General features: G+C 51.5%; 11 protein-coding genes across 11 annotated transcripts; 5 read left to right on the forward strand and 6 right to left on the reverse strand.

Annotated features, from left to right (window-relative positions):
• Positions 1-88: 88 nt before the first annotated feature.
• EDD37DRAFT_661313 (uncharacterized protein) lies at positions 89-2,037 on the reverse strand (the record flags this gene model as incomplete). The annotated part of the gene is made up of 1 exon (XM_062819135.1): positions 89-2,037. The coding sequence occupies one exon, from the start codon at positions 2,035-2,037 to the stop codon at positions 451-453; it is 1,587 nt and encodes a 528-aa protein (XP_062675238.1). The 3' UTR covers positions 89-450.
• A 1,115-nt stretch (positions 2,038-3,152) lies between these two features.
• Positions 3,153-5,794, forward strand: EDD37DRAFT_604245 (3-phosphoinositide dependent protein kinase-1; the record flags this gene model as incomplete). Its single annotated transcript, XM_062814721.1, has 2 exons — positions 3,153-5,375; positions 5,432-5,794. 2 exons carry the CDS (start codon positions 3,153-3,155, stop codon positions 5,792-5,794), a joined length of 2,586 nt encoding a protein of 861 aa, XP_062675239.1.
• A 908-nt stretch (positions 5,795-6,702) lies between these two features.
• Positions 6,703-8,888, forward strand: EDD37DRAFT_48498 (major facilitator superfamily domain-containing protein). The gene is made up of 2 exons (XM_062813276.1): positions 6,703-8,227; positions 8,273-8,888. The coding sequence occupies exons 1-2, from the start codon at positions 6,876-6,878 to the stop codon at positions 8,403-8,405; spliced, it is 1,485 nt and encodes a 494-aa protein (XP_062675240.1). The 5' UTR covers positions 6,703-6,875; the 3' UTR covers positions 8,406-8,888.
• A 37-nt stretch (positions 8,889-8,925) lies between these two features.
• EDD37DRAFT_48507 (uncharacterized protein) lies at positions 8,926-11,380 on the forward strand. Its single transcript, XM_062813279.1, has one exon. It carries the CDS (start codon positions 9,371-9,373, stop codon positions 11,030-11,032), a length of 1,662 nt encoding a protein of 553 aa, XP_062675241.1. The 5' UTR covers positions 8,926-9,370; the 3' UTR covers positions 11,033-11,380.
• Positions 11,381-12,074: 694 nt separating this feature from the next.
• On the reverse strand, positions 12,075-13,334 carry EDD37DRAFT_645112 (uncharacterized protein; the record flags this gene model as incomplete). The annotated part of the gene is made up of 1 exon (XM_062817601.1): positions 12,075-13,334. One exon carries the CDS (start codon positions 13,332-13,334, stop codon positions 12,075-12,077), a length of 1,260 nt encoding a protein of 419 aa, XP_062675242.1.
• Positions 13,335-13,830: 496 nt separating this feature from the next.
• Positions 13,831-15,301, reverse strand: EDD37DRAFT_557468 (MFS transporter, MCP family, solute carrier family 16, member 10; the record flags this gene model as incomplete). The annotated part of the gene is made up of 2 exons (XM_062813705.1): positions 13,831-15,042; positions 15,098-15,301. The coding sequence occupies 2 exons, from the start codon at positions 15,299-15,301 to the stop codon at positions 13,831-13,833; spliced, it is 1,416 nt and encodes a 471-aa protein (XP_062675243.1).
• A 371-nt stretch (positions 15,302-15,672) lies between these two features.
• On the reverse strand, positions 15,673-18,898 carry EDD37DRAFT_671169 (uncharacterized protein; the record flags this gene model as incomplete). The annotated part of the gene is given in 3 exon segments (XM_062819396.1): positions 15,673-16,459; positions 16,479-18,758; positions 18,782-18,898. 3 exon segments carry the CDS (start codon positions 18,896-18,898, stop codon positions 15,728-15,730), a joined length of 3,129 nt encoding a protein of 1,042 aa, XP_062675244.1. The 3' UTR covers positions 15,673-15,727.
• Positions 18,899-19,107: 209 nt separating this feature from the next.
• EDD37DRAFT_48527 (acid phosphatase) lies at positions 19,108-21,762 on the reverse strand. Its single transcript, XM_062813282.1, has 3 exons — positions 21,675-21,762; positions 20,706-21,625; positions 19,108-20,641 (listed from the first exon to the last, which is right to left on the reverse strand). The coding sequence occupies exons 1-3, from the start codon at positions 21,684-21,686 to the stop codon at positions 19,318-19,320; spliced, it is 2,256 nt and encodes a 751-aa protein (XP_062675245.1). The 5' UTR covers positions 21,687-21,762; the 3' UTR covers positions 19,108-19,317.
• Positions 21,763-21,873: 111 nt separating this feature from the next.
• EDD37DRAFT_48553 (uncharacterized protein) lies at positions 21,874-22,977 on the forward strand. Its single transcript, XM_062813289.1, has 2 exons — positions 21,874-22,226; positions 22,286-22,977. The coding sequence occupies exons 1-2, from the start codon at positions 21,961-21,963 to the stop codon at positions 22,959-22,961; spliced, it is 942 nt and encodes a 313-aa protein (XP_062675246.1). The 5' UTR covers positions 21,874-21,960; the 3' UTR covers positions 22,962-22,977.
• On the reverse strand, positions 22,808-24,376 carry EDD37DRAFT_48547 (peroxisomal membrane anchor protein conserved region-domain-containing protein). The gene has a single exon (XM_062813288.1). The coding sequence runs from the start codon at positions 24,130-24,132 to the stop codon at positions 22,993-22,995; it is 1,140 nt and encodes a 379-aa protein (XP_062675247.1). The 5' UTR covers positions 24,133-24,376; the 3' UTR covers positions 22,808-22,992.
• Positions 24,377-24,745: 369 nt separating this feature from the next.
• Positions 24,746-27,426, forward strand: EDD37DRAFT_48623 (HEC/Ndc80p family-domain-containing protein). Its single transcript, XM_062813293.1, has one exon. It carries the CDS (start codon positions 24,942-24,944, stop codon positions 27,171-27,173), a length of 2,232 nt encoding a protein of 743 aa, XP_062675248.1. The 5' UTR covers positions 24,746-24,941; the 3' UTR covers positions 27,174-27,426.
• The last annotated feature ends 238 nt before the right edge of the window (positions 27,427-27,664 follow it).

Genomic DNA, 27,664 nt, shown 5'->3' on the forward strand with positions numbered 1-27,664 from the left:
TATGTACTTGACTCCGGCGTCTGGCGTCCACCTTCTTGACTTCCAAAACCATGAACGCAATAATCATGTGGAACACAGACTATTTTGCTTGCTGCGTATCTTGAAGCTGGGAAGACACTTCGACGCGCTTGCACTCCAAGTCACTGACACGGAGACTTGCCGGACAGACCTGACGTGACAATCGCCCAGTCGATAATGGTCACAGGCGGAGCCTATCAGCCACGGAGGCATCCTTACTGTCGGAAGAGAGTCTCAAACATTGCTGTGCAACTCGCCTTGAGAATTCCCGGACAGGTGTTTAAGCAAATGCTCAATTCTATCTATGGCCACAGTAAGTAGACAGTGCTAGCATGAGTCACATACGGATGATGTTCGAGTAGCGAACCTGGAGCAAACCCTGCAGTCTTGAGCATGCACGCAGCACAACAGCGACCCCTTTCGTCTTCTACCCTACCTATCCGGTCCACCTTCCCAGCCTTCGAACCTCGCATTTCCACTGACCACCCGCATCGTCCTTGGTCGAGTGACATCGAGTTCTGGCTCAAAGTTTTCTTCTCCAACCCGGTCCGCGTCAAGGTCATCCCTCCATATATCTTGCAACATCTCCCCTGGCGCTCCTTCCCCTGTTCCGATGCCGCGAGCAGGTGGATTTGCTGCGGCAGTACCTTGTGTGAACAGAGCTTCATCCCGCATCCTCAGTCTTTGCAGCCTGACGCCTTCTGCTCTTACACTTCTTTGCAGTTCTCGATTCCGCCGCTCACGTAGATTGATGGCCCGCACAGTAGGGCTCTGTTCTCCCACATTGCCATCCCACCTGTTCCCATCTTGGTTCGAGACCGAGGCCGATCCGGCACGAACCATTCCTGGTGGCGCTGTGTAGGCGGCATCGTTTTGGGCGACTAAGCGGCCTCTGGACAGATCAGCCGGCGTCTGTGGTTGAGAGCTTGCAGGCAGCGAATCATTGTATACAGAGAACGAACCGCCATCCAAATAGTGGTGCCTGTGATGTCTTGGCTCGGTGCGCGCATAGGTCATTGCGTTTCGAATCGGAGTTGGAGTGGTCGGCAAATCAGGCGAGGTTGTGGTAGGATCCTCCTGGGATGGGTTGTCAACAGGTGAGGCGGCATAAGGAGGTGAACTCGGAAGATATACGGCTGGCCTGGCATGTCCAAGTAGACTGCTGCTTCGTCGAGCTGTTTGACCACCGCCAGTGTCCTGGTCGTCTGACCGTGGCCGTGGCACCAAGTCGTCATAAAATGACCAGGAAGTCGACGTAGAAGACAAGGCAGGTGGCAGTTCAAACGGCATGCTATCCAAGTCTTCCATGTTAGGCTCACTCTGTGTGCTTGTCTGTCGAACGGACATCCGGTCAAGTTGTTCAACAAGCGATTCTTGAGAGGTTGAGATGAGTGCCTGTGCGTCCACTTCCGAGGATCGGTAGGGGTAGGTGAGACTGCGACGCCTGTAACTCTTGATGCCATTACGCGTGACGGAGAGACTCGCCGGTGTCTGTTCTGATTTGCGTTCTGGTGAAGCTGCCTCTGCGAAGCGGAGCAACGAGCTTTTACGCGGAGCATGCCTGGCGAGTTGAATCTGCGGAATGAAAGGTACGGGGGAAACAGACTCTTGGTCATCGACGTCTTCGGTCTCGGAAGGCTCTTGCTGTACGATGGTGCCATAGTCCTCAGAGAATGACCTTGCAATGGGGTTCAAAGAGGAAGCGGATGGTTGAGTCGACTCTGAATTTGATGCCTGGTCAGTAAACTGATTAGAGTGTTGTGTCGCCTCATCAACATGCTCTGAGCCTTTGATGACCTGACGACAAGCCAGGTCAAAGGTGCTTGGGACTGGCCTGAAGCCAATGGAGCTCTGGGCAGTAAGATCTATAGCGGCCTCTCGATAGTCATCAAGATAGCGAGCGACATCATGCTTCTTGTATCCCTGCTTCAGTAAGCCATAGTAAGTTTGAGCCTGTCCCAGGTGGAACTCTACATCACCCTCGGACAGGGAAATACTGGTGGGTGGTAAACGAATCATCTCGTGAACATGAGAGAAATATGAGGTGGTCTTTCGCTGCTGCACAGTCCTTGAATTGACGGAGTATGAATGAAGCCATGAGCCTTCATGTGCGCTCTCACCTGATGAACCATGGATCGTACTTTCCCCAGCTTCAATAGAGCAGGTGCGATGGCATTGAAATGCTCCGTCTGCCCATATCATCGACCAACTTACCTGGTCATATTGATTCTGAAGTCTTTTCTATCGCAAAAGCATTCATCGGACGATGCCGCGGCGGCGACGTATATTCGACAGGGATTTAGAACAAAAACTGGAGAAGATGGTGGAGGATGTTATTTCTGTGTGGACCATCTGTGCAAGGTATCTGTTCAACTCCACAGCAATCTTGGGTTTAATCTGCGTTAGAATCCTCCTACAGCCTAGACGTCGGAAGAGGAATGGTTCAAGCATAATACCAGATCATCGCCAATCGGCATGCTATGTAGGTGGCTTGAACTTGCGAGGCGACTTGTAAGAAGCGAGAGGACGGTGTTTAGGTAGACGAGAAACAGCTGCGCCAGCCTGACGACTGCGCCGCTGAAGAGGTTCAGTAGAGGACACTTACTAAGTAAAGTATAGGCACCGAGGATAGCGACATCTGACGGACCAGAACCGCAACTCCGAATCCCCCATCACCACCAAAAACGCACCCGCATCCTCTTCTCTACTCACGCAACGCCACACAACCACAACACTTTTTTCAACCTACACATACTGTTTATCTTACTACCTGGACTAGTCCTCACGCTCGCTACCCTCGTTCAGTCGTACACCTACACTGTTGCTGACGTCTACCTTCCCTTGATCAATCGCCGACAGACCTTCTCTCTGCCGGCAAAGACCCTAAGAGATTCTGAAACAGTTGCGACTTCGCCTCGGTCCTCACCCTCCCTTCGACGTTCACTGAATGAGGCACTCGATTACCCAAAATTAAGTACACTGCTGGACTGAGGCCGCAGCGATGAAGACACGAACCATACTTCTGTAAACGCAACACCTCATACGACACCCACAAGAGATACCGCGGGGGAACGTCATCGGACAACATCCTCCAAGCCACCCTCGTCCACGAGTCTCAAACCTGGACAATAATTATGGCTGATCTTTCACTTGGTCCCTTAAGGATCGCCAATCCAGATGATGCCTCTCCCGACACTCCTTTACAGCTTCATGCGCCTCCCCAATCTTTCCCAAACATATCGCCTTTGTACGACCCTGATGGGAGGACTGACTACCTCTCCGCTGCGCCTCAACGTTCGGACAGTCCAGTCTCCCCATTGGGAACCCCGGCAGAAAGCATTCCACGATCTTCAACCACAGGACTGCCATCCTCCGTAGCGTCGGCACATGCTCCTACAACGTACACCCAAAACAATCATCCGCCCGAGCGATCCACGCAGCGACCGAATATTCCTCCTACATATCAAGAACAACAACAGGCCCAATTCTCTCAGCAACCAGCCATGATTTCGGCGAATCGTCCTGGGTCTGCATACTACACACAGGTGCCTGTCAATGGCGCCACAGGTAATGGAGTCTCTAGACAAGGGTCATATAGAGTCCGAAGCGATGGTTCTGAGCCTTCCGCGTTCCCTCAGCGAACGTCGTCGAAGCGAATGGGAGTAGGAGAGGTCGCCGGGGTTCCGTCAAGAGACGATGCACACACTGAGCGAGCATACGGCCAAGGACAGTATACGCCGGGAAATGGACCTCTCCCTCCGCGGAAAACATCTCGTGGCGTAGCTTCTGGGCGTTTGGGCACTACGCCAACTGGGAACACAGTATTATCTACAACCCCGAAATCGATATCAACGCCTCTATCTAGCTCCCCGTACAATCTCGAGGATCGCCCGTTGACGAGCGCAGATGATTGGCAGGAACGTGGTGCTGCTGTAGGAGTCAAAAAGGAATATGATGCAGAGGGTCGGCAGGTCTTGAAACCGGTCAAGAAGGGCGTGAAAGATTTCAACTTTGGTCGAACCCTGGGGGAAGGATCTTACAGCACGGTGCTTGCGGGCCAGGATCGTTCGAATGGGAAAGATTATGCCATCAAAGTGCTGGACAAGAGACACATCATCAAAGAGAAAAAGGTCAAGTACGTCAATATAGAGAGAGATACTCTCAACCGGCTGACTGATCACCCGGGCGTGGTCCGATTATACTACACTTTCCAAGACGAAAGGTCACTTTACTTCGTTCTGGACCTCTGTGCTGGAGGTGAGCTGCTTGGAGTTCTGAAGCGCATGTCCACATTCGACGAAGAATGCACCCGGTTCTATGGTGCCCAAATACTCGACACGATTGAATACATGCATAGCCGTGGAGTTATACACCGGGACTTGAAGCCCGAAAACCTGCTACTGGATGAGAACAGATACATCAAAGTGACAGACTTCGGGACCGCCAAACTCTTGCCGGAGAGGAAGGATGCGCACGGGAGAGTTGAATTTGAACCAGACTCGACTACCTCGGAGCACCGAGCAAACTCCTTTGTTGGGACCGCCGAGTATGTGAGCCCGGAATTATTGACAGACAAGAATGCGTGCAAAGCCAGTGATCTCTGGGCGTTTGGCTGTATTGTATACCAACTTCTGGCTGGGAGACCACCATTCAAGGCCACCAACGACTACCAGACCTTTCAGAAGATCGTTAACCTCGACTACGAATTCCCCCGAGGATTCCCAGATCATGCCCGCGACCTCGTGGAGCGCTTACTCGTCCTGGAACCACAAAGGCGGCTCTCTCTTGAGCATGCTAAAAACCATCCCTTCTTCACTGGCATTCAATGGGGACGCGGACTGTGGCAACAGAAAGCACCTCGCTTGAATGCTTATGTCCCCCCAGCTCAACCGCGCATCAAACTTAACGGAAGCAGTGCTCAAAGCAGTTACCCGCCAGATATTGGGCCTGCTCACAGCACACACTCCACAATGCTTCCTCCCAATAACCAGAAACCTCAACCGAGGGTTATAACAGAGCTACCGCCACCAAGTCAGCTTGATATTGAGTGGTCTCCAGTGCTTACGAGAAACAACGAACGAATACTCAAATTGGGAAACCTTTTAGTCGTGTCGTCCAATCCTCACAGTCCGCACGGCAACGAGGGTGGAGGGAAATTCTCAAGGTTCTTTGGTGGTGGGAGAGACAACAAAAAGCGACAAAGACTTGTCATGATTACGTCTAGTGCTCGAATCATCATTGCTGCTGCTGGAGGCGAGGAGAAAAAGTCAAAACAAGAGATCTCGTTGCTATCACCTGGGACCGAGTTCTCGAGTGCTACGGATCCTAAGGGGGTGACGCAGTGGATCGTCAATACCGTGAGTGTACTCCTCATGAAAACTTCTGCATTAAGATGGTACTGACGTTGCAGCAGAGAGACAGAAACTTCGTCTTCGAAGATCCTAAGCCTCCCTCGAACGATCCAATGGCGACCGCTGTCTCGGCACAAGAATGGCTGGATGCTCTGGTCCGGGCTCGTGAGATTGCCATCTCGTTACAAACTTCGAGCAACAACTACTCGGCGGACGATTCCCTCAATTTATCCTCTTCGGGATTGTCGAGTCATGCCAGTACTCTTGACCAAGCTACCGACCTGAGTCCGCACTCCGCAAGCCATGGTCATTCTGGTCGAGCAATTCTGCACAAACAAAATTCCGGAGGCGATGCAGAATCACTCAAGGGAAGGAAGCGGTTCAGTAAGCGTCAATCAAAGAGCGGATTGACTGCTGTCTTCTAAAACAAGCATGCGTGGTAGAAAGAGATGCGTATTGTCACGCTCATTGTCTTTTCGTTTGGACTTTTACTTCTTGAACCAAGTTTTAGCATAGCGTTGCGGTTGTGAATGTCAGGACGGTCAGCAAAGGCGAATAGTCGGAGAAGGAGCAATGACGATAACGGTCAACTCGAAGTAGATACCGGAATGCGTGGCTCTGTTGTGGCTCTGTTGTGGCCATCTACAGTAGAAAGGATATATTGGTTATGGTAGCTCAACCCACATGTACTGTAGTTGTGGCTGATGGATGCACTCGAGCAGGCTCCTTAGGCAGTCAATGAGCATAAACCACAGGCTGATAATAAGCGGCATCTAAGTAAGTACACTGTCATGGAAATAAGTTAAGTGCATAGTAGCGCCGGCAGCACGACTCGGGCCAGCTTGCCGAACGTACACCACCCCTTCTTTCTTTCGGCGTCAACCTTGATTCACCACTCTTCTGATAGTCCTTTGGTCCAGCATAACTTACCATTTAGTTGAAAATCCCTTGAGCGAGAATTCGAGCATTCTGTCTGTCACTGTGCCACTGTCACGTTCTACGAGCCACGAGTTGGACATTTGAGGACTACCGACGACAATGCTCGCTAAGGAAATCGGAAAGGGCTTTTTACGGCCCTTCAACATCGCGAGCTTTCCAAAGATCTTGCGCATTCATCATACGAACCGGCTTTCGGCACCATGTGCATGCATGGGAGATGATGCCTTCTGACACTACGAACCGTCCACGACTTTGTTCACCAACATGAAGGAGCATGTGTAGTCCTCTCGAACTCTGTTTCCTTACTAGCCACGATAAAGGTAAGTGAATCTGCCATCCAAGCGAGTAAGTAAACCCAGAGGGTTAGGACATGTCTCTTTCCTGCCATGATGAAAGCGATGTATGGCCAATCATTGCCAATGCGACGAGTACGAGTTTATACGCCATCGATGAAGTTATGGCATCAACGGTACTAAAACGCTCGGCGCTGCTTTTCCAGATGTATTTAACGATCGGCTTTGCTCCCTTGTCCAGGTAAGTAGGAACTTTCGACACAAGGAAGCAATCATGTCTTCTATTACTCTTGAACCTGCCGGAACGGCCGTGGCAGCTATTCCAACGAAGAGTGAGACACTACATACGTCCCTTGCCGAAGCCAATGACTCTGATCAGGAGCACCACACCGAAAACCGTGCCGCCTATGTGGCGGGCCGAGGCAGAGTCAAGCGGCGATGGTATCAGTGGTATGCGGACACGGACAGTCCTACCGAGAGGAAGTTACTCGTCAAGATGGATATTTTGATTCTCACATACGCCTTCCTTGGGTTCTGGGCGAAATACATTGACAACGGAAATTTGACCAATGCTTATGTATCTGGAATGAAGGAAGACCTTGGGTTCAATGGCAATCAGCTCGTGCAACTCCAGACGATCTATACTGTCGCATACACAGTTTTCATGATTCCACTTACTCTCATGGCTGCAAAGTACCGATTTGTTATACCTGCTTGCGATCTTATGTGGGGCATCTTCACTCTCCTACAGTATCGCGTCACTTCATTTGGCGAGCTGGCTGCATACCGCTTCATGGTGGGCGCATTTGAGAGCGTCTACTTCACGTCAATCCACTATGTGCTAGGTTCATGGTACCGCTCCGATGAACTCGGTCGAAGGGCTGGCATATTCTATCTCTCTACCGGCGTAGGGTTGATGAGCACTGGGTTCATGGCAAGTGGCGTGGTGCTTCATCTCGACGGGGTGCATGGCCTTGCCGGATGGCGTTGGCTGTTCATTGTGTGTTCTGTGGCCACCATTCCCATTGCCTTTATTGGATTCATATTCTTCCCAAGCACGCCAGACAAGACAAAAACTTGGTTCCTGACTAAAGAGGAGAAGGAGCTGGCTCGTCTGCGGATGGCAAGAATTGGAGGCAAGCCACCGACCGGATTTAGTGGCTGGAATACCATAAGACGCTTTTTCGGTCGTTGGCATTTCTGGGCCTTGGTTCTCTTCCAGCTCCCTTGGGGGTGGAGTAATGCTGCCTCATCGAATGGAGCATACACGCTTTGGATCAAGAGTCTGAAACAGTACGACACCTCCGAGGTGAACCTCCTCAGCACGGTCAATCCTGGCGTCGGGATCTTCTTTGTCTGGTTCTATTCATTCCTGTCGGATGCTTTGCAGACGCGCATGCCGATCATTGTTGGGCAATGCCTGTTTCAATTTGTGATGCAGTTTGCTTTTGTCATATCGAAGTCTCCGACCGCCTACAAATGGGCTGCCTTGAGTACCGGATATGGTCAAGTCGCCGTGTCGCCACTGGTGTATTCTTGGGCCAACGAGATATGTCGTGAAGATGCCGAAGAAAGAGCATTTGTCATTGGCTCTATGTTGGCGATTTCCAATGCATTTAGTGCATGGTATGTGCCAATTCCTTCGACAGCTAGAGATACTGACTATTCTAGGATACCGCTATTGGTATGGGCGACAAAGGAAGCTCCAAGATATGCGAAAGGGTACATCTTTGCCCAAGTCAATATCGTTCTATTTGCACTTACTACCGTCGCATTGTGGTGGTGGGACAGAAGGGACCAGTAAGTCACGATTGTACTTGTCGGTGGAAGTATGGCTGACGTTGGGGTAGACGAAGAGCGCTGGCGAAGGGGATCTGAGCAAAGTCCGTTCGCGCACAAGAGGCACTGGGAGCCACATGGCACATTCGAAGGGAGAGTCAAGCTACCTAGGTATGTATGGCAGTGATGGGAAACAGCACAATGATAAGGCCGATGTCGACAAAGGTAGAAATGCTTGTCGCTTTATGACGGGCTATAGCCTGACCTAAGCGGAGACTCGTGCTTGTAGGGTTCCATAAGGGTAGATCATTTTTATGGGATCACTGGTTCTGATCATTTGCAGTGCCCGTAATTTGCTTGGTAGCGTCCCTATGATGCCACGAATGACAAGACAGTTACGCCTGGGAATACCCATGTCGACCTCTTTGCCTTGGTTCAGCGCCGTTCACGAGTGGCTCAGATGACTTGGACCTGCGTCTAAGCTAACTCCAAAACGGCTTCAACGCCTGCATCTCATTGCCACACTCGTCCCACGGTACTCGTCCCAGCCGTACACGCCCATTCTCTTTTTCCGTGCCTTGAAAATCATGGGACGTGAGAAGAAAGACCGCAAATGGTCGCACGAAATGTCGTGATGGCCGCGTACCAAAGTCAAGCAACACCTCACTCTTTGATTGCCGAAGCCCAAGGCAAAAACTCCCACTAGTACAACTGCCTATCGCGGAACATCCTCTGCGACTTCGCGAACTGCGCCCCGCCGCCGTGGACCAGCAAAGAAGGGCAACTTTCTGCAGGACATGAGCCCCGTGCGACAAAGAGACGACTCATTCCACGCGACAAAGCTCGAGAACACCCGTGGACTCGATTTATATGGTCACATTTGTCCCAGGCAGTCGGCGCGAGACTGCTTGCACATACTGGGTATGAAGAGAACGATGACCTGAATCACAAAGTCTGCAGCAAACAAGCCTACGGAGCTCGACAATCCCAATGGTTTCACGCGCCGAAGTCGCAGACCACTCTCGAGGCCCGGCCTCTGTGGCTTCGCGCACGTCCCGACCGAGACATCACCACCACCGAGGGCGTTCGCATAACGGAGGCTCAACACATGCTCCACTAAACGAATTTCCCTTCTTCTCTCAGTCCGGCGATGTTGAACTAGTGGTGGCATGCGACGGACAAGAAAAGAAATATCTCTTACACAGGTTCACATTGGCACAGTTCTCTGGATTCTTCGATGCGAGCACAAGTGAAGAATGGTCGCGCGGCCAGGGCGTCAGCCATCGACCCGCGCAATCCACGCAGGCATTGAGTGCGATCGGTGAAGAAGCATCAGAAGTCAACACGGCAGCTGGTCATGCAACAAGGCAACATGGACTACAAGCCGCACCAGCGTCACCTCCACGGCGGAGGTGGAGGTATGAACTGGACTGGGAGAATATCGAAGATGGAGACGAGCCCATATTGGTGCAGAAAACGCCAGAAGGCGCGAGGTATTCGCCTTCACAACCACCTTCGCCGCCAGAGTCATATCCGAGGCCGCAGCCTACACAACGGTCATCCTTCTTCCGCTCTATGGCCAATCTAGCAACCTCTCACCACGGCGCAGCCTCACAGTCAGCCGCTCAATTACCGCTCGTCCAAGACCCTGCTCTTACGAACCCGCTTCTGCGCGATTATGACAACCTCTTCCGGATCTTCTACAATTACTCGCCAGTGCTGAACTCGACGAACATTGCCTCCGCCTATTCAGAGTGCAAAGCCCTCCTCGCCCTGGCAGACATGTACGACGCCCTCCCCGTAGTTGGACCCCGAATCGACCATCACCTCCTCCGCTTCTCGTCTCGCCTTTTCAAACAAATCGCAAAATACCCACCTTCATACCTCAAACTCGGGTACCTCGCCCGCAGTCGGATCATATTCTCCGAAGCCATGACACATGTCGTCGGACAATGGCCCACGGCACTGCCCTACATCAAGAATCCCGACCACACAGGCGCCGGCTACGAAGTCCCACAATCCGTCATCGACCTAATCGAGGACAAGGTCGACGAGCTGGAAGGACTGAAACTCAGAATCGAAATGAAATTGTTCAGATTAACACTTACCACCACTAGAGGCGAGCGCGTCAATCCTGTCAATGACTACCTAGGTTGGCTCGCCATGAGTCTCTGGCGACAATGGCTCGCGGAAAACACGACGCCCGAAGTCCGCGGGATATTGAAGAACAATCCCGGGACTGGTGGCTCGAGTCCCGGAAGCGCAAATTCCAGGATGCCAGTGGTTGTAACTCAAAGTGGTACACAGACGCACCTACCTCCACCGCCACCGCCAGTGAATACAGGCCGGATATTCAGGATGATCGGGTCGTCGAATGCGGAGTCTTTCCTGCCTCGTGACGAAATCAAGAGGTTCCTCAAGATACAGCCTCCAGGCCATCCGTCTTCGTCGGCGGTGTATACGAGGGAGAATCTGCGCAGGTTCGAACGGAAGATCGACGAGATCAAGAATGTGGCTAGGGACATCGTCAAGCCGCTGACGAGGAATTGTCTCGAGTTGGACCTTCGCAGTCTGAGTGACGGTCTGGGCGGCGGGTTGGGATATTTGACCTGCGTGAGGTGTGAGGAGGGGGATATACCATGGGAGCTTTGACATTATTACTCGAAGAGATGGACGACATATTATGCTTCCAGACATGACTGGTCTGTCGGGAACATTGATGCGGCCTTCTGATAGTCCGCTCTCCCTTCATCCGACCACCAAGACCATGATTGAGATCAAGCGACAACAAGATCCGATCTCATATCTGAATGACCACAGAACATACTCCTCTACCACGAAATTTTCTGTTCTTCACGACACTTATGCATGATCAACTTCCATCGAATACCCTGTCCACTTTTCCGTTCAGGCAAATATCAATGTCAATGTCAGCGGTTTGTTTCATATCATGTTATCATGATGTTTAATGTTCAAGCCAACAGATCGGCTCTTGGGGTTTTTTACGGAGTTGAATGAGCGTTTAGCAAATAGCAAATACTTACAGTCTGAATCGGACATTTGGTACGAACTTCAACGGCCTTCATTGGGATCGCTTCAGGTCAGACTTGCTGACAGGGATAAGCGCTACTGATAGTATCTAGGAGCGGACCGGACCCAGTTCATTGGCTTCCAACACGATCTTGTTGCTGATCCTGGCCTTAGCCTTGGGTATTGCATTGGGCTTTGATGTCCCTAAGACGGCCTCCCTTTTGATCAGTGATATACTCGATATGCTGCGAGTACACGTCAACGAAGTTTTCCACATCCGCAAGAACAGACGTCGAGTTGGTAATGACAGGTTCCCTTCAAGTCAACGTCCAGCCATCCTCTGACGGATGGCTTTGCGGAAATGGTGTCTGATCAGTTTGACCTGCTCCTGGTAGGGAGTCTGTAGAAGTATGCCCAGAACGCTGCCTGCTGCCACTACTTATACGGCACATACGCAGCAGTGTCACCAGAAGCTTCTGTCCGTGGACGACGGACCGCATCTAACAGAAAATTGCTTACCCATCACTGTGCTGTCACCATGGTATAGCCAGTATGATTGAAGAGGCTTGCGCTGGCTACACGAAACCAGGTACATCCTCACAGATGAATTATGGCAGCAAATAGTCTAGCAGAATGCACATTTTCATATTCCATTTTCAGCATTCTACTCCCGACCACGGCGACAAGCTCGTTGAGCTCGTCGCAACAAGAAAGCGGTGTTCCTGTCCCGGATGGTTGGTATATTCGAGAAGTCCCATGCATTTCTTCGGCCCAGAGCATCGTATCGAACGAATCTGAACTGCTCGGGCTGCTCTGGGTCTTCTTCCTCCTCCTCTTCGCCGCCGTCGATGTCGTGGTCATGATCGTCGACGGTCGTTAGTGTAATATTTCCTTCTTCGACTTCGTCTCCTGGCATAGCAGCGACAGCAGCATTGACATCAGCAGCATCGTCTTCAGTCTTGTTCTCTTCTTCTTCTTCTTCTTCTTCTTCTTCTTCCTCCTCCCGGTCTTCACTCTTGTCGTCTCTGCTCCCCTCCTCCTTTTCCTCGTCGCTTTCTTCATCCTGGTCACTGTGCTCATCCTCGTCTCCATCCTTCTCCTTCTCCTCATCCTCTTCTTCCTGAGAGCCGGACTCGCCATTACCATCCTCTTCCCCTCCGTTCCCATTACCGGCATCGTTGGCGCTTTGCTCACTTCCTCCATAGCCACTATCCCAGCTGTCTTGTCGGCCCTTGTCGTCGGATTCTCGCTGCTCAGACGTTTGATCGTCTCCATTTCCTCCTTCATTTATTGGTGTGGATTGCTGCTGTGTATCCGAGGGATGTTCCTGCTCCTGCGAGCTGCAGCATACAAGCCCCTTAAACAGCCAGCGAAGCATCAGCATGAACATTTCACGGGCCACGCATGCCACCATGTTTCCCACTGCATTTTGTGGTTTTGATGTTGGAAAAATGTCCAGTACCATTCCCCCAGCTGATGCTGCTTTCACGGTGCGAGTAGGAGTCCGGTTTGGGTTGATCAGAGCGTCGATGATGTCCAGGACAGGAGGCGAGACGTAGTAGTCGAAGATTGCGCTGCCGAGGTTGTTGAAGTTCGACTCGGTAAGTACGCAGCGAGCGAATGCGTGCAAGATTGTGTTCTGGCTGAGGGATTCCAACCGTTGGAGGGTAATGCTCAGAGCGGTTGTTAGCAGATATGGTAAATCGAGGTAGCAAACGAGGCCCCAGAGAGCAGCGTTTGTGATGTAGTTGTATGGTAAGTAGGAATTTTGAGAGGTCAGCAGCCGTGTGAGGCGGGAGCAGGCAAAGAGGCAGAGATTGATGATTTCCCACAGAGGCTGTTGCCGCCGGCAGAGGCTTAGATAAGGCATTTGGATCGAGTGAGTATTTTGCGCTGGATACTTGACGAAGCTGATGGATTTCATGGTGAGGAGACGCTGGCTGGAGGGAAGAACCTTCTTTTAAGCCTGTGAGAGCAGTTGTTCAGGCTCGACACCAATGTCGTCGTTGTAGACAATGGTATTGTTCATCAACAACATCATGTCTAAAACCAGGTATGGCAGAATCACCGGCGCTGTGGATCGTTATGTTTTGTCGGCAGTCTCGGCGAAGCCGAGGCGGAGCGTTGGGCTGTTGCTGAACGTTTGTCGCGAACGCTCATGATCCGTATTCGTGCGGTAGTTCCATCCATATACATCGACATGTCTCATGGTACCATTGTTACCTGCGCGCTGTCCCAAGTGTGATGGTCGTGAGGAGGTTGAGCGCAGCCTTGCAGACCGGGGAAGTGCCAAGAATATAGGTGAGTTGAGACAATGCGGCTTTGTGTTTCCAGACACCGTGTAGATGATCCAGAAGATGCATAAGGATGTTTCTGTGTTCGGACCGACTTCGTAGGTCACCCACGTACCCAGTCAGGCATCACACTCTCCCTAACCACAGGAGGCTTCGTGGTGTCAACCAGAAAGCGTGCTCAGCCGCAATCTGACCAGAGTCGGGGCTGTCGACCTCTCGCTCCCTCGCAGCTTTGATGTCAATCTGATTGATCTTCCATGACCTCAGAATCCAAGTACTCGCCGCAGCGAGCAAGAACATGACACCCACAAAGATCTGCGAGCTAAGATAACCAGAAGCCGCAACCATCTCCAAAGCGATCGGTTCCGCAAAAGTCGACGGCAATGTCAAAACAAGACAGATCACCGTGAAGGAAGAAGGCAACCTTTTCAAGCCAACCACTTCAGCCGTTACTGGCGTGATCGTCATCCAGAATATCCCAGAGAAGCAGCCTGCAGTGAGGGCGAAAAGCAGGAGAACTCCATAGTTCTTAGCCGGCACCCATATTGCAAGACAGACGACTCCGGACAACGCCGTCATCAAAGCAGCCATATTGATACGTCCAAAGACGTCGCTGTAGTATCCGACGACAGGGCGTCCCAAGCCGAGACCGAGATTGAGGACAGCTCCGACAATTGAGCCCTGTCCCGCGGTCAGACCGATCGAAGTCGCATAATTGGGCAGCGAGTACAGCAAGACGATATAACCCAACTCGGTGAAGAATCCCCAAGCAATGAGCAGTACGACCTCAACGTTCGCGAGCTCGCGGTAACTGAAGGCGTTTTGAATTGGCTGTACAGCCTTGTTTCGATCTTTGAGCAGGAACGAACAGACGACGTTCACCGCCAGTCCACAAAACGCAAGGATTCTGTAAGCCCAATCAACGCCTAGTTCTTGCACAATACGGCCTGCAACGAGGTTGTATGCTAGGCCTCCCAGTCCAGAACCAGCAGATGCGATGCCCATGGCCAAACTCCGTCGAGTTGAGAACCATTGAGGTAGGACTGCAGTGGCGGGAATGTACAGGAAGCCCAGTGCAAAGCCGAAGCACACCCCTTGAGTCAAGAACAGATGCCATATCTCAGTGGCATACGAAGCTCCAAACAACGCGGCGAATAGCAGACCTGTACCAATCAAAAGTGTGATTTGAGTGCCAAAGTATCTTTGTGAGACGGACACCATAGGTGCACTGAGGCCTGACGATGAGATTGAAAGGCCGCCTATCAAGGCATATTCCAGATTCGATGCATTGGCAAACGTGGAGTCCGATAGATAGTGTGCAAGAAAGATGCCCCAAGCCTGTAGAGAAGTCAGCTCCAAAACGCCTCGATGTTCTCGATCTGGCAGCACTGACACTATTGAGACCCCAAGAATGAGCGTTTATCAGAAACACACATGCAGTGCATACCCATCCATACCCGCCATTGGGAGGTACGTCCTCAGCGGCCACGGCATCAGGCGGTGGGTTGTCGTTTGCTTCACCGCCTGTGAGCTCTCGACCGCCAGGGGTTCGGCCATTAACGGGCTCGTCGAGCTCAACCTCATCTGGAGGACTCATTCACGTTGTGAGAAGAGCTCCATGTCCTATGTGAGACCAAGGTTGACACTATAAAGCATATGAGGATCATACATCTTATGGTCGTGGAGAATGTGGAGGGAACAAGGAAGAGTTGTGGAGAGAGAAGTCGCTCATATCCGAGCCTCTACGTCAGGACTATTGTCAACTATCTTTACTTACTGCAAGTGTGGAACTTGCACAAGGGCGTGCGTGAATCTCATACATTGGTATTGAAGCTTGCTAGCTCTGCGCACTCTACCGATCTGCAATCTGGCAGTACTGTAACTTGATACATGATAGAAAACCTTCACTGCATCAGTGCCATGGCCTGCGTTCAAATACGCCAACGTATACTGAGTTGAGTGATAGACCTTTCTTATCGATGTGCGTCCTAGGCCTGCTCCATCTGCTCGACGTCCAGAGTGATCACTTGGTATTCGTCTCCTTGCCCCTCAACACGAAGACATTTGGACTCGCCGCTCCTGTGTTGGGTGGCGGCTGAGGTCCATCTTTAGGCAGATCTTCCTCGAAGGATTCGTTCGCCCGTCTTTCCGAAGCCGATACTGTTCTTCTCGTTGACATTTCAGGCAGCCTTGAGGTTCGAGCCAGCGGTGGATCGTCGTCTCTTTCGGATGTTTCGTCAGAATCTTCTCTGCCATCATTCGGCAGGAATGGTTCACTAGCGGTCCGACGATGTGGATCTTCTAGGTTGTACCCTCGCTCTTTTGTATCCTGCTCTTCATACACCCCATCAAAAGTACGACCTGCGGGCCGCTGTACGTCTTCTGACTGGTGTGCCTGAGTTGACTTCTCAACACCAGTGTCAGCCGGTTGTGTTTTTATATCAAGGCTATTTTGAAGACTCCGGGGCACAAATTCTGGTGCAGTCGGCTTCAAGGGGCTCTTCGGTCTGACTTCTGGATCATCCGATACAGGTCGAGTCGGCGATTTCGATCGAGACAGTCTCCTACCGGGAGCAAGGGTGATACGCTGCCCATTGGCTTTCGCTCGCTCCTTGCTGGAAGTACGTGAGGCTTGAGAATCAGAGGGAATGCGAGCAAGAATGCTGGATAGTCCGCGCCCGCTTGCACGCCTTGTTGCAACATATTCTCCAGCATCAGGATCCTCGGTTGTGCTGGCAGCCAAATTTTCCAGTGTCTGCTTTATTGCTGCTCACGTCGTTGATGAGACAATCACCGTCCAATTCCTTGGTGACCTCCTTTGGCTGTGTCTGTACTTGGCTGCTCCAGAGTTCATTGTAAGCGCCTTTCTGTCCTATCAGGACTTTGTGCGTTCCAGATTCGACGACCTGGCCATCTCGGATAACCAGAATCTGATCAGCGTGTAGAATGGTCGACAACCTATGCGCAATCACGAGAGTGGTCTTGCCAGCGCAGAGCTTCCGCAAACTCGTCTGAATATGCTTCTCTGTGATGCTGTCGACACTGCTCGTAGCCTCGTCCAGGAGAAGGATATCAGCTCTCTTCAACATTGCTCTAGCAATTGCCAACCGTTGAAGCTCTCCACCGGACAACTTGGTTCCGCGCTCGCCAATTTGTTCTTGGTAGCCAAAGGTGAAAGTCATAATTTTGTCATGAAGTGCAGCTGCTTTGCATGCTTCAGTAACCTCTTCGTCGGTACAGTCGACATCGGGATACTTCACGTTTTCCAGAATCGACGCATTGACCACCACTGGTGTCTGTGGGATGATGGCAATGTGCTTTCGGAACCCTTCCATTGCCATTTGCCGAACGTCCTGGCCGTCAATCAGGATTCGACCTTGTTCCGGATCATAAAAGCGGAAGAGTAATTTGAGTATCGTGCTTTTGCCGCTTCCAGTTTGTCCCACCAGTGCAATAGTCTGGCCTGGGGTGCCGCGGAACGATAGATTGTCTGCTACTTTTCGCTTGCCGTCGTACGAGAAAGAGACGTTCTCAAACTCGATTGCTCCACCAAGGAATGTGAATGTTTTGGGGACGGGCGGATCGGAGATGGCTGGTGTTTTCTCCAAAAGAACCAGCAATCTCTCAGCATTGACCAGGTTCCGAGCGACTTTCCACAGATTGTTGGCCAAAACATCGAGCGGAGAAGTGACCTGAGCCCAATAGGTGACCAAGACAACGAAATCACCGATCTTGTGCTGTCCATGACCAATTTGCAACGCTGCCACACCACATGCTGCCAGGAAGCTTATCGATGGTATCGTATAGCGAACCCATCTGGTCCAGCACTCGTACAACCAGAAGGTCATTGTAGTGGACCGGTAAATATCGCCTTTCTCCCGATAATGTTGCATTTCATGAGAAATGCGACCAAATTGGGTGACTGTCGACCAATTCATGGTGGTTTCGGTCAAGTGGTGCCACTGGTCCATCCATGTATCTCTGATCGACCGGTTCAGAGCTCGCTTCTTATGCAAAGCTTTCAACGTCAGCCAATAGAAGAAGATGGATGTCACTGTAACGATAAAAAGCATATAAGCTCCGAACAAATATGTGAGAACCACGGCCGCCGCGGCAAAGTCGATGAGTGTCGGGACGAAATCGAATAAGCAATCGTGGAACAGGTCGACCACATCCGAGCCTTGACTCATCGTCTGCCAGATAAGTGACGACTTTTTAGAATCATGAAAGTCGGCTGATAGATTCATGAGGTGGTCATAGCAATGGCGATTCAGTGCCATGGTCATATCGGTATTGAGTTGATATGATAGCCACGAATCGATTAGAGAGAGCCCTGCTGGTGAGACAAGGAACCTAAGAAACCCGTATAATGCGATAGCTGCCCAGGGGATATGTGTTCCCAGGCCGTCGACAACAGCACCAAGACTTAGCGGAAGGGCGACCGTCACAACTCTTTTCAGTCCACTGATTACCAGCATGCCACTGAAGAAAACACGTTGTTGCCGTGACCTTGGGAACATGAACGGCAAGAACACCTTGAAAGAGGCAAGATACTGCCAGCCTGCCCGTTCACGTATCTGCTGTCGGTCTATCTCCTCCTGGTCGACTTCTTTGGCGGGGGTTTGCTCATCCGATTTGGGGGATCCATCCTCACCACCCAGCAACGGCCGATGTTCGTCATCTTTCTCGGTCGACTTCCCGACTCCCACGCACTTGACAAGGACGGTCGCTCCTAACAGAACACTTGTCAACCCAAGCTGAATCGCTTGTACAATGCTTCTCGCAAGGAATAAACTGTTCGATGATGATGTTTGGTCCGCTTGAAGAGCCGCAACAACACTCCCGAAGACGAGCAATGTGATCCAGGCACCGCTGTGAGAATTTGAGATACTGCCGCCTGTCTCAGTCAGGCCCAACAGCAAAATGCTCCAGACCAAAGCCAGAAAGAGTGCGTAGACGACGTCGGGGTCGCTAGTAGACCATGGATCAGAAATTTTGACTGCAATTATGGCTTCAACGCATGATGAGATGAATGCCAAAGAACTGACGCCGAGCTGAAATCTACGCAGACTTTGACTCGGACGTGGTCGAATGGCGGAAAACGAGGCGTAGCAGCTGCGATTGCATACCAGGCAAGCGACAGAACGACATTCAACGTCTGAAGAGTCCTCAGCAGCAAACAGCGATCGAGCATGATGTGTTGTCGGGTGATTGAGTATAGAGGTTGTTCGTGAGGGTTTGACCGTAGGGGAGGATGGGCTTTTGAGGCTGAGGACTATCACTGATGATGCGGCTGCCTGAAACAGCCAACGCCCGGAAGGGGGCCTTACTGTTCAGAGCGCCGTGGTATTCGTGGAATTTTGTAACCGGTGACCGTGTTTGAGAAGATTATTTCGAGGGTATGCCCTGAACAAGTGGCGAGACTGTTGCCTGTTAATATTCGTGTCGTGCGCCCCTTCCATCAATGACTTATACGATTGCAACAATAGGCAGGAACCAATACCATCGGAGAGTGCCTCAGGCAGTAACGTCAGAACCTTTCAGTTGCAAGAGCGAGATATAAACACATCATGAGCATGATGCCTTCGGAGGATGGCGTAGAGGCTGAAAACTTCAACCACGGCCCAAGTTGAGTGATCGGACCAGTGGCATTTGAGTACTTTGGGACTCGGCATGGCCAAAGAAGGGTGAAACGGCCGCTGCGGTGACTTCGCGAAACAATCCACCCACAACAGCATCCTGCAGCTCCAGTCCAGTCTGTTTGAAGTCAGGGAACGCATTCAGCTCCAGGAGCCAGACCTTTGCGTTTGCATCGACCAAAAAGTCGACACCGAAGATTTCAAATCCATTGGGGATTGCCTGGAAGTGGACCATTTGCTCGCGAGCGGCAGCCTCAAACACCTCGCCTGTGACAGCACAAATTTGCTGGAATATATCGTCTTTCCAGTCGGCTCGAATGCCGGGTGATTCAAGACTCCAGAAGGGATAGACGGAAGAGCCCTTGGTTGCTTCATCTTGAAAGCAGGTATTTGTCAAGTGTTGTGCCAGGTCAAGCGCGCCCGACTCCTCGTTATGACGTGGTGATTGATATGTTTTTGCCGCAAAGAGTGCAAGCATTTCCCTGTAGACGTAGACCTCCAATGCCCCGGCGGCCAGTACATATGCCCTGATATGGAACTTCCGATTTCCGTATGCTTCAAGCAAGAGGGGCGGATCGATGTAAGGCTGGGCGATGAAATGTCTGAGCTGTGAAGTCATTGCGTTAACCTCGTCAGAGGTGTCCTCTTTGTCTTGTGCAGCAAGCCCAGGCACCTGGTTTTCAGGATCATCTTCAGTATCATTGTCAGACTCGGCTCCTTCCCACTCTTCGAATATGGCTTGAAGTTCTTCTAGACTGGAGAACAATCTTATGCCGTTGCCACCGTCGCTCATTCCGGGCTTGAGAATCCACCATTGTTTCTGCTCGGAGGATTCTTTTTGCTCGTTTTCCGCCATACTCTCGTTCAAGTCCCACGCATCCACCAGTGATTCGTCGAGGAATTCGGCATAGTCAAGCTCAAAGTGCACACACGGTCGGAAATGCTGGGTTAGAATACTGTCTGGATGTTTCACTAGCCATGTCGACACAGTGTTTGACAGATAGTGCTTGCGAATGAGGGCTTTCCGTATAACATAGGCACCGACTTGAGATGTTTTTGGATATTGCAATGCGTGCTCAAAGTCCAAAGATTCGTAAGCTGTGATTTGAACGACGTGGTCCGCAGGATCCAGTAATTCGCCCATTGAGGAAATGAATTTGACTGGGATGCCCTTGAGAGACCTGAGCGCATCCAAAATCAATGGTTGCACATAGGCATCCGGGTAGTCAATCAATGCATGCAATGTGGATGAGTCCTGCGTAGGCTGTGGATTTGCAAGGCTCAAAGTTTTGTCTTCCCTACAAAGCCTGTCTCAGTAAATGCGCTTCCATCTACCAGCCCACCCAAGCAAAACTTACTCACAGCTTGATCTCGCCAGTATAATGAGGTAGATGCCAGAAGTTTGCCACTAAAGGTGTTACAGTGATGTTTCCCTGCAGCACCTCCCACCCATCGCCCCTCCCAGCGTCCGAGACAGATTTGCGAACATCGGCAAAGTTTGGAGACCACTTGAATCTGCGGTGAACCGTCCTCGTGACTGTCGCTTTTGCATCGCTATCCCCTTCTCCACGTTCACGGATGTTCTGTTCTTCCACGTTGGGATCATGGTCGTCGGCTTCGGCAGGTAATTCCTCGAATGAGCTGCCGCTCACCCAGCGGTTTTGCAACATCTCTGTAAAGACGATCTTCTTGTTCTCCACATCTTTCCGCAAAGGTACATTTATGCTGTAGAGCTGTACGTCGTTGGGCCACTCACTGAACAGCTTCTCTACTAGTTTGGTGCTCAATTTGGATGCTGTAGCAATGATTTCGGGGTCGTGCTCTCTTGAGTCGAATGCATATGACAGTGCAATACTCTTCTTGCCGTTCATGGCTCCTTCCATGGCACCGCCAATGGTTCCACTGGACAAAGCAAATACTGCGGTGGTGTTTCGGCCATAGTTAGGACCACTGAGCACTAAATCGATTGGCCCTTTGTCTTGAAAGAAGTGGTGCAGACCAATCTGGGTGCAACTTGCTGGAGTTCCATCAATGAGGATCCATTGCTCCCCATCATCCTTGAAGGGGCGCTCTGAAGTGACTCCATCATCCTCATGAAGAGTGCCGGGGCGAAAGTAGGTAGGCGTCAAAGTTTGACCAACCATATGTGCTTTGCCGATCCATGATCTTTGCACATGAGGTAAAATGACTGAAACAGTATGACCAGCCTTCTTCAGCGTGTCAACTAGAGAATGGACATATGGCGACGAAGCATTGGATGGTGGTCCATCATCGTTCACAACCTGATTCAGTGTCAGCAGATGCGAAGAATGATCTTTCGATGCTGCTTACAAGAATGTGCATGACTGAATACAGACAAGAAAACGAAATCTAGAGCCCGTCTACGCCGAAAATGCAATGCAGAAAAAGGTCTTGAAGGAGAGACTTGTAAAGCTCTTCGGACCGAAAAGTCATCATTTTGATAGAGGCCTTGGCGGGCGGATGCCCTGTACAGTACCTACCGTAACTACGTATGCGGGGAGTTTTCGAGGTCTGTTTTGCTCCCCGTTACTTAGGCCGTTCCTTACCTAGAATTTGGATCATATTGGCGGCATACACAATATCGTACACTACAACAATGACAGAACCCAGGACCAGAGAGCGCTCGCGATCCCCACGTCGTCATGAGGCTAGACCTTCGCGCCATCGGTCCCGCTCACCGAGACAGCGACACCATGTTCCTGCGACAGCGCTTCCTTTGAATGCGCAAGAGATCTCAAAACATGACCTGCCCTCATACCGAAACATGTTTGCGCTCTATCTTGACATACAAAAACAGATGGATATCGACGACCTGACTGAGACGGAGGTGAAAGGCAGATGGAAGAGTTTCGTTGGGAAATGGTAGGACCAGACCCTGGCGCACAGAAGCGGAAAATAACAAGTGGTTGCTAACATGCTAGGAATCGTGGAGAACTCGCAGAAGGCTGGTATGAACCGAAGACCCTGGAGAAATCGAGAATTTCAGCAGCCAGGAGTGATCCAAACGACCAGGGTCCCAAGGACGAGGACGAGGACGAATATGGGCCTGCGCTGCCTGGGACTGGTCTGGCCGAAGGGCACGAAGGCTCTAGATACAACCAGGCACATGGAGCGTCCATACCGTCTGTGCAGGACCTCCGTGCCCGAGATGAGCAAACAGGCGAAGACGCCGCATCAGCACGGGAAAGATACCGGGATGATATCCGTCACGAGCGAGCCATCGACCGGAAGTTACAGAAAGAAAGGCTCGAGGAGATAGCACCACGGGCAGAGGCAGGTACACGTGAGCGACAGCTCGAGAAGAAGAGAGAGAAGGCCGATTCCAACCGCTCTTTTGCCGCATCCAAGGACGCCGGAGACACCGATCTGCGCGATGCGGACGTCATGGGTGAGGAAGACAGTATCCGCGAATTGAAGAGAGCCAAGAAAGAGACCGAGCGAAAGAAGAATGAACGAGAGATTCGAAAAGAAGAGATCTTGCGTGCGAGAGCCGCCGAACGGGAGACTCGTCTGGCAGGACTGAAAGAAAAAGAGGATCGGACAATGGCTATGCTCAAAGAAATCGCCAAGCAGCGCTTTGGTGGAGGAGAATCATGACCAGCACCATATCTCTTGATATTGTTTAAAACTAACTGGCATTAAGGGCAGCGACAGCGTCCGCGCCGTCCTGTTGCTGGGTACCGTTCGCCGTAGAATTGCCGAAGGCGTTCGGGGTTGGTGGGGTGTCCTTCGACTTGTTCGAGGCGGCCATTTGCCATGCTGGAATGGCAGCCTTGCCGGAAGAACTACCGTACGACGGACCTGGACCGGGTCTGGATTGTGTTGTGGCAGCAGGGACTGTGGTAGATGAACTGAATTGTGATGCAGGGCTCGAGAAGGAAGGTGTAGAGCGTGGAGGATTGCTGCTCGGCGCTGACTCAGTCGCAGGAGTTGCTGCTGCACTGCTGCTGGGTGGAAGCTGACCAGGCTGTGTGCGTGGAATGCCTTGACCGCTGCTTCCAAAGGAGCTACTGCCACCACTCATCCGGTTTCCCATGAGTAACTTGAGGCTGCCCAGTTCACTACTCAGCTCTTTCAGTTGCCTCTCGCTAGCATCTCTGACACTGTCAATTGATTTGGGAAGACTCTCTTTCATAGTCTTGATGTCTGCCTCCATCCGTCGCGAGTCATCTTCCCTCCTCGTGTTCGCAGCTTTCAAATCAGCGATAATTGACTCGATGTCGTTGATCGCGGTGTCCAATTTTTGTGTGCGGGCTTCTTCTGCCTCTTTCAGAGCGGCCGTATCGGAAGATAATGTATCTAGAAGTGCAAAAGCCTTGTTGAACTGCTCATCGATGGCGGCCTTGTCTTGCTCCAATTGTGGTGGAGTGGGTGGTGCGATGAGTGGTTTGATATATCGGTCGGCGAGGACATATAGTCCGTAGCTGGCGCCACCTACTACGGTGGCCATGATGAACCAGTCTCTCCAGTCTCTTCTCGGGGGCTCTGGCGGAGGAGGTTGTTGCCAGGCGCCATATGGATTGAACTGATATTGACCAGGCGGACCTCGGACTTGTTGTGATGAAGGGGGATAGAATTGTGAATTCTGGGAAGGCGCAGGAGGAGTGGAAGTGTCGCCAGCAGCTCGAGCGAGCGACAGATCAATCTCTTCTTGAGTCAGATTCTTAGATCTAAGGAATTCGAGTCTCTTCTCTAGAGAAGCAGTCGCAACGGAAGGATCCTGGAGGAAGTTGACTGCTGAGGAGACGATATCCTCGCGTGGCGCCATGGTGGGCAACGTGCTTTATCTCATGCGATGGGAATGACTCCTGTCTGAGATGTATTGGTAACGTAAGGCTCTGCCGTATCAACGTGGATGGTGGTTAAGATTTGAGGATGGCGGGAAAGAGGAATGGACCGATGAAAACGACAAATGTAAGTGACCTCAACGGCCTGGGTACGCTGAGCCGAGGCTTTGGTGCATTGGGTGGGAGGCTGGTGAAAGATCATGGATCACGTGCGACAGGCGCGGCGGCCGCCTCATGTTAAACTACCAGGCACGAGTACTCCAGGCTTGAAGGGCACCGAAATGCATAACTACTCTAGGCGGGCGCTCGCCCAACGCATAAATGTTCCAGGCGCGAAGATCACCTCCATACACAACGACTCCAGGCAGCACAGACACCTCAAAGCAAAACCGCGTTAGCCGTGTCGGGCACTCTAATCAAGATCTGAACAGGAGATCAATTGATAGCGATAGAAGTCTTGAAGCCGCCAGCGACAATATCTATCTGGGTGACTGGTGGTAGTAAATCACACTCATGTGGAGGAATGCAACAAGCAAGGACTGGGGAAATTTCGATTGATATGATTGCATCTAATCTAATCTCCGGTTGGATCGTTTCTGTGGTGATGATGTTTGGGGTCTCAATTGAACTTTGTGCCTCACACCCGATTCCCTGTCGCGCTCCACCAAAGTTGCGCTCGCATATGACCTGCGCCCACTGAAATCCGACGACTCCCAGATATACATTCAAGACAACACGCGTTGATCAAGACGGCTCAACCGCAAGACCTCCCATTCTTTCTTCCGACAACATGTCGCAGCCAGCTGGCTTGTTCAGCGTGCGCCGCCCGCGCGAAACATTGGGCAACATCCAGAACTTCTCAGGAATACCACAACCAGCTTCCGCGGTCAAGCGCGTATCGTCCGGCCATGAACTACGAACCGCACCGTACACTGCCTCGCATGTCCGATCGACGTCAATAAACCAGAGCGTACAGCGACCGGCGCAACCCAACTTCCACCGTTCCTCTTCAGGTGGTAATTTGGCCGATGGAGGAATGTCGACGGTCAGGCGATCAGCCTCAAGTAACATGTTTGGAAGCGCAAATCCAGGCCGACAAAGCCTCGCACCAAACCAATTATTCGGATCTCAAACACCGGGAACTCAGAGTCTACAGCGACGAAGCAGTATATTCTCTCGGCCATCAGGTCAAGGTCCAACCACGCATCAGTCCTTCTTCTCACAACCTCCCGCCCCTGCGGGCGCGCCCAAAGATCCTCGACCGCTGAGAGACTCGTCGTATAGAGCGCGACTGAGTCAGGAAATCCTAGACTATTTGACGCAAAACAATTTCGAAATGGAAATGAAACATTCCTTGACCCAGAACTCGGTCAAGTCACCTACACAAAAGGATTTCACCTTCATGTTTCAATGGCTGTACCGTCGCATTGATCCGGGCTACAAGTTCCAGAAGAGCATTGATACCGAGGTACCACCGATCATGAAGCAATTGAGATACCCGTATGAGAGAGATATCACAAAATCACACCTGGTTGCGGTTGGAGGACAAAACTGGCCACGATTTCTTGGACTGCTGCACTGGATGATGCAGCTTGCACAGATGTTGGACAATTTCACGCGAGGAGCCTACGACGATGCATGTGCCGAAGCTGGGGTTGATGTTGCGAGTGATCGGATCGTGGCTCGATTTCTCTTCGGCGCATACCAAGACTGGCTGCAGATGGGCCCGGAGGACGATGAAGAGAGCGAAGCGGCAGCCTTGCAGCCCCATATTCAGGCGATGACAGACGAATTCGAAAGAATCAACGCAAGACACGTAGAAGAATTGAAGATCTACGAAGCCGAGCATGAAGCTCTCCAGACACAACTAGACGAAATGGAGCGCAATGCCCCAGACATTGCCAAACTGGACAATCATTTCAAGATTCTGGGAGACGACAAGAAGAAGTTTGAAGAGTACAATGCCAACGTGCAGGCCAAGATCGAAAAGTACGACGCCAGAATCAAGATCCTGGAAGCGGAAATCCAAAGAACAGACGCAGACCTGCAAGTCGTGGAGCAGGAACGACAGAGCCTCCAGCAATCCGTCGACCGACAGGGCTTGAACATCCAGGACATAGACCGCATGAACACCGAGCGCGAACGACTGACCAAGAGCCACGGAGATGCATTGGTCGCGCTAGACGAAGTCAACAAGAAAGTTCTCGAGAAGGAAGCCGAGACAGCGCGCAAACTCGAAGACCTTGAAGTCATCGTCAAACGGTACAACTCCCTGGGCTATCAAATGTCACTCATCCCCAGCACAGCAGTCAACGCCAAGGGCGCGGATTACGAATTATCCCTCAACACATCCTCCGACAACTTCTCAGCATCAATATCTCGACGACGGGGCTCTCCCGAATCCGACCGTCTTCTCGCTGATTCTAACGTCGGCTACTCTCCAATCCACCTTCTCAATCTGGATCTCCGAGGCGCCGTACGCAACGCATTCATGTCGCTCCGCAAAGAAATCAACGAGCGCAGAAAAGCCGCAGCCGACGCAGACTTGAACGCCCGCGATTTTCTGGACAATATATCCGAGGCCCTGCACGAGAAGAACACGGAGATCGATAACTTGAATTACCGCGTCAATGAGGCCAGTAGATTATACGCCAGCCTGAAAGAAAGTAATAACACCGCGCACACGCAGCAGACTAGTGCTATTGAGAAACTTGAAAAGGAACTGGCTAGGATGAGGGAGGGTCTGGAAAGGGGTGTGGTTGAGCTGGAGCAACGGGAGATGGAGAGTCAAGTTGCGTGGGAGAGTATGCGTGAGGAGGCGAGTCGTGTGAGGGAGGAATTACATTCCGGGATTGAGAAATGTCTTGAGGATGTTATTAGGTTCAAGGTGCATGTTCAGAAGGGCCTTGAGGAGTTTGAGGGTTGGGTCACGGAGGAGGTTGAGGTGGAGCTTTTAGGGGATGAGTTTGGCGATATGGGTTTGGATGACGATGGTGATGGCGATGTTAGGGGAGAGGAATGAGATGGCGATTGGTATAATTGTGTTAATATGATGAGTGATGACTTTACTTTTGGGTCTGTATGGGCGTTGGATGATCGTGTTGGATACCCCCTCAAGGCAGGAGGTTAGGTAGTCTGTCTGGGACGAAACGGGATACCATGCTCGATGTATGTTGACCGTCGAGAGCATCATTCTAGGCTTCTGTTCCCTGTTCAGCAGAGTTGGCACAGCCAGTGCACCTGCTATATGTGGTGACCGAAATATCTTTTCTTCATTCCTTCGTATTGTCATGGGTTTCGTCCCATCGTCAACGGTCACGCAACATTAGACCAGGCTGACGATGACAACCGTCGTCTATCATACATACTACACATTCTCCTCACCTGTTCTTCTCTCGAAAAGATGACACTGTGCCCGTGTCAACTTCCAAAGGTACACCGATGCGAAGAGCAAGGTCGGGGTACCGTTCCGTTTGATCCATGCGATCGCCGAAAAACGCCATACCCTCGAGC

Source organism: Exophiala viscosa (assembly GCF_022695815.1).
Source record: "Exophiala viscosa unplaced genomic scaffold EDD37scaffold_1, whole genome shotgun sequence".
NCBI classification, from domain to species: domain Eukaryota; kingdom Fungi; phylum Ascomycota; class Eurotiomycetes; order Chaetothyriales; family Herpotrichiellaceae; genus Exophiala; species Exophiala viscosa.